Here is an 11,252-nt window from a genome sequence, read left to right on the forward strand (position 1 = left end):
AACCTGTATTTTTTGATACACATTTAGTTAATATGAACAAATGCAATTATTACAATGCTTTATGATACATCTGAATTTGTCGATCCTCTGACAGGAAAGCTGGAGGTCTCAGCAGTCTGGTGGAAGAAGTACTCAGACCTTTTACTTAAATAGAGGACGATCACAGTGTAGAAATACTTTCTTACACGTACAAACCATGCATTTAAAAAGCTTCTTGAGAAAAGTATAAAGGTATTAACAATAAAATATACTTGAAGTACCAAAAACATACGTACTCGTTTTCCATTACAGAATACTTGCATTATTAGGAAATACTTTATATAATGATTGGGAGTTTAATCTATTAAAGAATACATTATAATTTATTACTTTATTATGTTTTGTATTCACACCTCATAGAGTAAAATGAACAATATTGCCTCCTAAATGTAGTAAAGAGAAGTAGCATAAGATGTAAGAAAGCATAATTACCTTAAATGTTTACTTAAGTAAAATCATTAATAAACATAGCACTGCTAGTAACAATTATGCCATGATACTAAGTGTTGAATATTAAAAAAAAATACATTAGACACAACAATATAAATAATCATTAGAGACTAAATAAACGTCTTATTGTGAAAAGAAGCCGTAGGAATTAACATTGTTCGTGGAGTGAGTTGTTAAAACTTTAAATAAAGGTATGAGAGTGAAAAAAAAATCAATTATAAGTAAATATCCAGCATTAAAAAAGTTATTTAGGTTAAGGTACATTAAAAGTATCACCATCTACTGAAATCAAAAGTAATAGTACTGCAGTAAAATGGTCAATCTTAGTGTTACTGATGCATTCATGTCTAAGTAGTATTTTAAGTATTTCATACGCGATTAGGTATTATATATTACCTGTATAATAATATTTTGTGTGTAAAGTAACTACAAATAAATGTATACACTTGGCATCAAATATTATTACTCAATTGAAGTATCTAGACTAGTATCTTGTACTTACCTAAATACACATATAACTTTCCACCACTGATATGTTGTCTGTATTTATTCTTGCATTAGTTTTTATTTCATAATGTCTCGTGTATTCATTCGACGTAGAATGGATATATTATCTGACTGCTTGGTAATAAGCTCATATATGTGTTGATTCCAGTAGCAGGCGTGAGGGTATACCAGTCACGTGACTCCATACTCACACACACATACAGTAATAATGTCAGACTTGATCGCAGTCCTTCCACTACATTGCCGCAACCAGCAGCGCGTCGCAGGGATGCAGCCAATCAGGAAGCCGCACTGAAAGATGAGGAGATGGGAGGAGAAAAGGCCCAGGAGAGTTTGCAGGAGTTTTTTTTTCTTCTCCTGCCTCATCTGTTGCAAAGCTGCGGGAGAAGTGGCAGACCGTGCATCCTGCCTGCTGAAACAGAAGAAACGTTGTGTTCACGTACACGCTATCAGCAGGGAATGCATTGAAAGCAGCAAATGGGAGACTCGACGGATTACATCGCCTGCGCTTTGAAGCCGCTTTCTCGTGCGTAAAAACGTCTGATTTCTGGAGTATGAGCGAACTTTCCCCGTGTGCGGAGCCAACGCGTTTCAGATTTAGAGAAGTGGACGTTTCGATGACACCTTTTCCGCGATTGTTGAAGGTTGCAGACTGAAAGAGACGAAAGAAACTGTTCGCGTTGAATCGAGGAGGCTTTTGGAGACTTGCCGACATGAGACCGTTTGTCATCTGCGCGCTTCTGCTCTTAAAAGTAAGACATTGTTCATTACTGCTTCACTAACACACACATATCCAACACTCGTCAGCCTTTCTAGTCTGTCGATTCTTATTCCTCACTCTTAACATTATAGCATCACACGAGCAGCCATTGTGAGCTTCAACCACCGAGTTCCGTCTTGCACCATTGTTCCCAAAGGAAATGTGTTTTACACCACAGCCATATTTCATCAAGGCTGTGTCACACGGCCCCTGTTGGGGACTATGTTTGTTGTGATTGTAAAGTTGACAAATATCAGTGGAAAGAGAGATAGATAGCAAATCAGATTACATCTCATTCTGTCTTTCTTTTAAAATCTCTCGGGACTAAATCAAATCAAACTACTGCTTATTTTTTGCTTTAGTGTTGCGTGCCTTGGACCGTGGCCCGTACTGCACATCTGGCTGATTCACAAAACATCCTGGAAGTATATGCAGACTCTATGAGCGAGAATGAGCCACATAATTGTGAATGTCAGGGAGAGGAAAAACACAAGGGCACACAATTAACCAAGATGATGCACCCACACAGTGATAAATGAGGTATTTTATCAACAGATTATACTTTCCGTGGCGCTTGATAGCATATTATTAAGCCGGGATTCGTGTGAAAAGAAGGCCCCTGCCTCTACAGTTGCAGACAATAATTTGACTCTCATCTACCTCGAAAAGCCCATGGGGCTTGTAGTCCTGTCTGGGCACGCTCCTCAGAGTCAAACACTTTTGTGAGATCAAAGAGCTTCGATAAAACACAGCTCTTAAAAAGATGTGTGTATGTCCCTCTCATTAAAAGGGTGTGATATCTTTTCGAAATCTTAAGATGCTGTACGTCAAACTAACACGAGAACTTGAAGTTTGTTTCTGTAGCACACTGGAAAGTATTTATGCTGACAAATTGTTTTCCTATTACTCACTGAATGATTTAGTGCAGACGTGGATTGTTTCCTATAATATGTGAGCACGGTCTTCATGAATGTCTACTCGGCTCCTATGTACTGTACTGTACATGTTGCCATGTTTGTTGCTTCTAAAACTGAGGCCTATCTTTCAGTATAGCGAGAGTTTGGATATCCGGAGCAAAGCAATTATCACAATTTTCTCCCAGTTTGTGGTGTGTGTGTAACTGTGTGTGTGTGTGTGTGTGTGTGTGTGTGTGTGTGTGTGTGTGTGTGTGTGTGTGTGTGAAAGGGAGGGGGTGTTATTACCACAGTCATTTGAATTTCCATAGACTAGTTAAGCAGATCTCGATGGGGGCCAGACTTCAGGATCATTTGGGAATTTAAACTGCCTCTTAACGCTGTGGTATGTGTTTAAAATCACTAGATTCAAAGTTAACGTATCAGTGTGTGCTGTCTCGTTTGATCTAGGCTCATAGTTTTGGGTTAGATTTCTGTCTGGAAAAAAAAAGGAAAGAAACCCATGTCCTTTAATTTGTCCCTTATGCTCCCTGTATACTAATGACAGTAATCACTGCAGATGGGAGGGGGGTGCCAGCTTTGACAACTTTCCCTCAGCTCAGGCCGTCTCTGTTGAAAGACCTCTGTCTGTTGCCGTCACAGCCAGATTACGAAGGCTCATGGCATCGTTGTCTTCTTAGAGAGAGAGAGAGAGAGAGAGAGAGAGAGAGAGAGAGAGAGCATCCCTTTGTGTGTTTATTTTCACACAGATTAGATTAACTGTGGAAACTTCAGCCTACGCGCTTCAAAAGTGGTGTCACTTCAAAAGGGCATAGAAAATGTTTCGGGCTGAAATGAAGTGTACGTGTGTGTGTGTGTGTGTGTGTGTGTGTGTGTGATCCGCGATGACTGAGTGACTCCGGCAGCCGTGGAGTTGAGAGCCTCATTGAAAACACTGAACAGTGCTGCTCGGTGGTCCGTCTGTTCTCACTGGGGAATCCCTTCAGATTGCAGCTTCTTACCTAAATGGAAAAAGAAACTGCACCCCCCCCCCCCCCGATCCGATCACCCCCCCCCCCTTCAGACTTTGTGAATACACTTAGGCAAATAAATCTTTGCTTGAAAATCGGATGTAACAGCAAAGTAGGATATTGTTGATTTATGTACCACTAAAGTAAAACCTAACACTTGTTTTAGGTTTGATTTTGTCCTCTGGTGTGTTACAAAACCTGAAATAACTCATAAAAGTAAGGAGGCATGTAACACATTTTTCTTACGAGGTAGATTTATTGGTATACTGTACACAGTAGAAAATGACTTAGTTATACCTCTACTGAGTAGATCACTGTTCCCACTCGTCTCTAGTGGGGCACGGACTAAATATTTCATTGCACACCGTGCACAAGCGGCTAAAGTGCCAAGCCTCTGGCCGTTCCTGCCCTTCAGGCAGGCTTACACAGCTACACCATCCCAGACTCACTCCAGACTCTTGTAAAATTACAGAAATCCACGCCGGAGGTAAACATAAAACAGAGCCACTGTCACTAAATATTTATCAAAGCATAGATTGAGGGCTAAACGGTTAGCTTGTGTTAGCAGGCGGCGCTCCATCTGTGACGCTCAGAGGACCAACAGGCCTCCATGCTACAAGTTATTATGGTCCAGACTCGGTCACAGTCCACTAAGTCCAAACATCCTGCTGGTTCCTGCCTGCTGGTCCCTGCCTGCTGGATCCTACCACCCTGACACCCTAATACCTCTGATCTGGGTTCTGTGGCTGCTGCTTAGATATCATCAGGCTCCTCTAAGTGCTGCAGTAAATCTGGCTGTTGTTTTTGGAACGAGGCGACCGAGCTCCGTTTCAAAGCTCTTCCTCCTGTAGTATCAGCACGGAACATTTCAGAGTTTTTCGACTGGCGGCATGAGGTGGGTGTGGGTTTGTGTGTGTGTGTGTGTGTGTGTGTGTGTGTTTCTGGTGGGCTTTCTGTTGGAGGCTCGACAGGTTCACACACGTCGCCTGTGTTTGTTGGCAGGCTTCAGAGACAAAGAGAGACATCAGTGGGTTGTTTAGTTGTTACTTTTCCCCTTTGCAGGAGGTTAGTTGTTAGACATCTGTTTGCTCTTGTTAGCCCTCAGGCGGAGGAGGCCAATCTCCTTTAAATGTGTGCATGTTTCAGATGCCGTTGTGCAGAGTGAGTTAGCGAAATACTGACCTTCGTATAGACACACCTGCAACTTCAAAGGACCCCTCTCACCCATACAGACACTTGCATGCTGGGCAGCCTCGGCTAACTGACACCCTCGCCTGGGGCTGGACCCGTCTTCTTTATATTACTCCTATCCCCACACGCCCCCTTTCTGATGTCAAGAAATAAACACACATACCCTGTATTCACACACACAGCTCCACAATGTCACTCACAATTATTTGGAGTGAGTGGGAGGGCGGAAACTCTTTTTACTTCTTCCTTCCTCCTTTTCGGAGTGTTTTTCTTCACCCCTTTATGTCTTATTCTTTCCACTGGTCTAAAGCCATCTGATTAAAGCCAGCCACTCCTGACAGGCACCAGCCCCGCTGCACAGGCCGTTAGGAATGTCTGATCTATCCCTCATGTCATAACTCAAGCTGGGCTCTCCATTACCCACTTGCAGATAAGGACTCGAAGCACTTTCAGGGTGAAAACTGAGGCCGATAGAAAGATTAAAAAAAAGAGAGCAATTTTCAGTTCGCCCAGTTTCCCGCTTCTTGAATTGCACCGGGGCGGGTTGTGTTTGTTTGATTTTCTGCATGTGGCAACCAAACCCCTTGGACAAAGAAAAAAAACCCTCCAGTTTTGTTTTTTTTGCTTGGCAACTATCTAAATTAAACATGAACCCTGTGACTGCTGATTCTTAAAGGCCTGAGACATAAAATAGTATTTGTTGAGCTACACAATGGTGTTATTTTCTCTAACCGTCATGTATTTACTGTAGATTGCTCTTGGAGATGCCTGTGCCAGTGGCCAGTTCACTGAATCAGGGCAGTGTTGCAGTCTGTGTCCTGCTGGCTTCGGATTGAAGGTGGATTGTGGGAAAGAAGATACCAAGTGCACACCATGCCCACAGGGTAAGCTATTAAAATCTAATGTTACTGCACCAATGTGGGATACGCTTTACCTGCCTTATCATTATCTCTGTCAGCTTCTGGGTGATTTAAATGGCACCACGTATCATCATTGCAGTGGATATTTGTGAGAGAAAGACAGTGATTTTGTTTTCCTGTTTCTTAGGAACGTTTTCCTCATCCGAAGGTCTCGGCCGCTGCCTTCCCTGTGCTAAGTGCCCTCTCAGTGTTCCCACGGTGGCCTCTTGCTCGGCCACACAGGACACACAATGTGAATGTGACAACGGCTTCTTCTTTTTGAGCAACCACGGCCTGTGCGCGCCTTGCTCCAAATGCACTCGTGGTGAGGGTGCTACCCGGGCGTGTGGTCTACAGGGAGACACGCAGTGCCAGATCTGTGGCCCGGGATCGTTTTCCGAGGAGCTTATTAGCACCGAACCCTGCCATACCTGCACCGAGTGCTCTGACAGTGAAGTGGAAATCCGACACTGTATGCCCAACTCTGACTCACTGTGCATGGGTGAGTTGTCATTAAGAGTAGAGAAAATACATTGCATTTGTAAATCCAAGTCTGGTGACATTTGATATGTTGTTTTATTGTCAACTCATCCAATGAAAACACACAAAACATCAATATTACATTGATCCTACTAATGTAAAGAAGTCTCTTTGTAGCCAAAGCCTGATATAGTTTATTCCTTTGTGCCACAGGCACGGTACTTCATTTGAATCCATTGTACAGTCATTGTCCGGCTGTAAATTCTTACCAGCACACCAAATATGCAGTTGAAAATGGTCTCCAACAAACATAATATACTCCTATTTGAGTAATGTTGAATAAAAACTGCTGTTTGAGCAAATTGGCTTTGGAATGCCACAGACAGAGTAAAGAAATAAGAAAGCCTAAAGACGGACTAAGGCATTGTTGGTTAGTTTTTTTAATGGAATTTTCCAGTAGTAGTGCCAAGCTCATCCCTTTTAGATCTAATGCAGGGAAAAGCAGCAATAGTTAAAAAATAAAAAGAGAGGGGAGGGAAACAGAATACAAGTACATGTGGTCAACACCTGCATCCACTTCTCAACTGAACACTCTGAGCGGAGAAACATGAGCAGTAAAAAAAAAAAAAAAAAGAGCCCACTTAAGTGCTGTAATCCAATTGGTATGAGCTTGACAGGTCTTTAGGTTAACTGCCCCCAAGAACCTGAAGGCCAAGGGAGGCTGCTGACCCTGACAACTCGTCCGCCTCCTCCCAAATGGCTACACTCGCTCCCCAGGAGTGAGGTCGTCTGTACACACTCTGAGTCCATATGTCGTGACCCTTTGACCCCCGAGAGGTCAGCACAGTACCGTGTAGTGTTTGATCCTAGAATAGTCAGACGGCAGGAGGGAGAACGAGGATGGAAACGGGGACAATGAAAGGGCCCAAAACCCCAGGGGACCGGGATGACTGAGGCTATCATTACAACAGGCGTAAAGGCTTCTCTGGGATTACTTCACGCCCTAATTTCTGCAGTCCAAATGTGTTTCTGATGTGCCGAAGCGATGACACTGTCCCTGACATGTATCACCCTGTCTCATTCTCAATAGATAAGAAGCTGCACATTCTGTCTCGTCCTGCTCTCGGTGGGTCTGATGCTCCCAGCTGGCCCGATGGTGAGGAGGGGGAGACCAGTCCTGCTCCCGGGACGCCCAAGTTTACACCGCCGGATGAGGGAGGCGGCAACAACATTCTGGCCTACGTTTCTGTTCTGGCTGCTGTGGTGCTCGGTCTGCTTCTCTATGTGGCCTATAAATGGTGAGTTTTCACTCGACTTGGGTCCTAATCCTTAAATAGATGTAATAAAAGTAATAAGATTGGCCCTGCAATGGAAAATAGCTCACTGAAATTGTTTTTTTTTTCCCGGCTCTTCTCAGCTGGAGATCCTGTAAACAGAAGAGGGCTCTTTCTAAGGCGCGTGCAGCTGAGTTGGGAGCATCCCCGGAGGGAGAGAAGCTCCAAAGTGACAGTGGTGTATTTCTGGACTCTCAAAGCCTACAGGACAACCAGCCCAGCAAAGGTGAGGCAGACACAGGCCCTGTATATAACACTTCAAATGACTGGTACTTTGTAGGAAAAAGGATTTGTAGCCTAGTAGAAAGATGGGGAATAATTCTGTTCCAGACAGAACACTGTTCTCCTCCATTTTCTTTAAAGGTACCCTGTGGAGTACAGTATTTGGCCACTAGCAGTGCTATTGAGCATTGTGTTTGTGAGTGGGTCACCCATTTGTTTCTTGCCTATGTTCGTGCTTGCTCGGTACAAGCTTCAGGCCATCCTCGTAAAAGATCGTCGGTGGCAGTAATGTACCAACAAATATACAAGAAAAAGCATGAAATAGGAGTCTGCATGCTCGTGAACATGGATGTAAACAATGCAGGGTTCAAAATTGAATAAACTTAAGTTGTTTGTTTGGCAACGGAAATGATTTATGGGGAAGTAAGTTTGTTTGGCCTCAACGGTTTGGAAAGATGCACTGGATCTAGTATATTCACAGGAAAATCTTTATTTTTCCGATGTTCCCCACAAGGATAATGACACGAAAGCTTTCTATTTAGGCCTATGCAATTTTTTTATTAAACTATCGCTAGACCAATGTTTCTAATGTGGCATTTTTTTTCGTGTATCATATCAATTGATTATATACATACTATTAGTACTACTTTTCTTTCTTTCTTTAAAATGAATTGATTGATTTAATTGATAACAATTTAGGATAGGAATATACGAGCATTTTTAGCTTCCACCTATACCTTTTCAGTCTTTTTTTGTATCTTATGTAGTATAGTATAATAATTTATTGTATTATCAATGATTGACTGAATAAAAAACACACAAACAATTATTGAAAATCTGTTTGTAACATTCTGTAAGTACAAGCATAATTAAAAACAAAATGTTTCCGCAGGTACGAAGAGGGACAGCAAGCAGGACACCCGTTTGTACATCAACCTACCCCCCCACAGGCAGGAAGAGGTGGAGCGCCTCCTGCAGGAGGGAGGGGGCCGGGGCTGGAGGCAGCTGGGCGCGGCGCTGGGCTACGAGACCGAACAGCTGAACCTGTTCGGGCGTGGAGAGGCTCCTTCTCACACACTCCTCTCTAACTGGGCCCAGAAGGAAGGCTCCTCTCTGGGTCTGCTGTGCTCGGCACTGGCCCGCATCGAGAGGCCCGATGTGGTAACGGCTCTTAACTGCCCCACGCAGGGTGTTTCTTTGGTCTGAAGGCTCCTCGAACAGAAGTATGACAGGAACAGACTCGAGTGAAGAACTTTCATTGAAATGACAAGAAGGGCACTCTGACGTTAACGCCTCTGTCACTGTTGGAGGACATCACTAAGGGTTCATGATTGCTTTGTTGGATACACAACATATTCTTGTATCATTCTCCTGTCCCCCAGTTTATGTCACCATTTTTTATGTTTTACATTGATCCAACCGCATGAAAGACTCTCCTGGGATGTGTCTGTTATCGCTACGAAGCCAATCACCGTCTTATTGGTGGCAGTGAAAACTCTCAGTATACAGCGTGTTGACCTCTCATTACCACTACTGAGGAAACAAGGACTTTACATCTGGTCAAACATCATGCCTTGCTCAATCAACACTGCAGAAACTTGGTCATATTGGAGTTGACTATCAGTATTTGTATTGGAAAGAAACAGAATGATGTGTTTACATGTGTTGCACAAGTGTGATTATTCTAAAAACCACTGTTTACATGCTATTTGGACAGAAATCAGATTTATCCCACCGCTCCCTTCCAGCCGTCCTCGTGCTACTGCAAACAAATGCGGTTCAGATCATCACGTTTATAATGTAAATTGCCTTGTTTTATGAATTACAATTTCAGCAATCTCTTTGTGATGGCAGAACGAGACGGTCCAACAACACTGCTTTACGACATGTGACTCTCCCGCTTGAGATCGTTTCCATGCAATGTGGACGCCTAAAAAGAGAAGAAACCCTAAGAAACCAAATCAAGGGTTTAAATGGACATGTTATCGAGCTTCCCAAAGATGCTTTCAGTTGCTGAGAAGACGTTATCTGATGTGTAGATTTAAACTATACTCATTAGATTGTTGAAGTTTGTTGCTTTGTGTTGTTTCTTTCTCTTTTTTTCTGCTGCAGTCACTACATAGCATCGGACATTATTTCCACTGAGGATGTATTCTGCATCAGTGACGTTTCAAATCTCATGAGAAGACAAAAATGAAGCATTCTGTGAAATATAAAAACACTATTCTTAGCTCTTCCTCATAATCATCTTTGATTGTAAATATCTTCAATATTGATTTTTGATAAGTAATGGCTGCGAAGACTGAATGAAAGGAATAGACAACATATTCTCCTTGCATTCATATTACACAGCATTTTGTCACCTTGATTTTTAATATTAGACACACACACACAAAAAAAATCCAAAGACACTGTCAACATCATGGCTCGTGTCCTAAGTTGCTTTTGTATTTATTTCATCACCATATTAAGAATACAACTTAAAGTCTCTGAGAACCTGGACATCTGCTGTGTGCGAGTCACGCTATGTGATGGCCTCAGATGGTTTGATATTTTTGTACTGACAGCCATGTATGGTTTTGTGTATATATTTCCTTATTGTATGCCTCGATGTGTTTTTGTATGAGTTTTATTCATATAATAAATAACTTTGATAAGTCAGTGCTCTTTTGTTGTACCAGAAAGACCCGAGATGAGACTTATTGATGCTGTAGAGGAGCGATTCTCCTCATGCGTCCTTGTGCAGTTGGAGGTGGTGTAATTGTAGAGTAACGTCTCAATAGGTCCATTAGTTTGCAAGCAAGCAGATAAATTAAGAGTATTGGCTAAGAAATAATGTAATAAAGAATGGAGCAACTGTTAAAGTAGTTTACTTAAGTATAAACAGCTGTAAGAGATACTGAACTACCTCACAGGACGGTTCTGCACAGGTTTATGAGTACAAATGATTCAACATTAGTTTAATACTGATGGTTTTACGATTAGATATCTCTCATAGTAAAACTCAAAGGACCTAAACAATCAGCAGTTAAGCATGCAATAGGCATTGCCTATGTAATTTGGATGTTATATGCTTTTGTAACTGAAACATTTTTCCATCAAACTGCAACAACCTTTTTTTTAACGTGTATGAAGATTATTGGCCCAAAGTCCTGGAGACATTTCTGTCATTTAAAAAAAAACTTGTGAGGACGTTTAGATATACTTTTCTACATCAAGGGAATTAGCGTAAAAGAACATTTCCTTTTCAAAACCGGGAGGTGAATCAGTTTAGAGGAATTTGATCATTTTGAGGGCGAGGTGAACATAATAGCATCATCCAATATGTTCCGGAGAAAAGTTTCCTCTTTCTCTTTGAGGCACAATCTGATTCCTGCTCCCCTCTGCTAACCCAAATCTGTTCATGATCTTTTTTTGCATTCAGTTCTAAGTGGGAGCAGGCATCT

The 11,252-nt window shown here is 42.2% G+C and overlaps 1 protein-coding gene across 1 annotated transcript; it reads left to right on the top strand.

The window, feature by feature from the left end:
- Positions 1–1,390: 1,390 nt before the first annotated feature.
- Positions 1,391–10,418, top strand: nradd (neurotrophin receptor associated death domain). The gene is made up of 6 exons (XM_068570214.1): positions 1,391–1,748; positions 5,623–5,755; positions 5,919–6,272; positions 7,341–7,548; positions 7,668–7,810; positions 8,699–10,418. Exons 1-6 carry the CDS (start codon positions 1,710–1,712, stop codon positions 9,010–9,012), a joined length of 1,191 nt encoding a protein of 396 aa, XP_068426315.1. The 5' UTR covers positions 1,391–1,709; the 3' UTR covers positions 9,013–10,418.
- Positions 10,419–11,252: the final 834 nt, after the last annotated feature.

This window comes from Clinocottus analis, unplaced genomic scaffold, assembly GCF_023055335.1.
Source record: "Clinocottus analis isolate CAN_PGR_092001 unplaced genomic scaffold, fCliAna1.0.p SCAF_9, whole genome shotgun sequence".
In the NCBI taxonomy this organism is placed as follows: Eukaryota; Metazoa; Chordata; class Actinopteri; order Perciformes; family Cottidae; genus Clinocottus; species Clinocottus analis.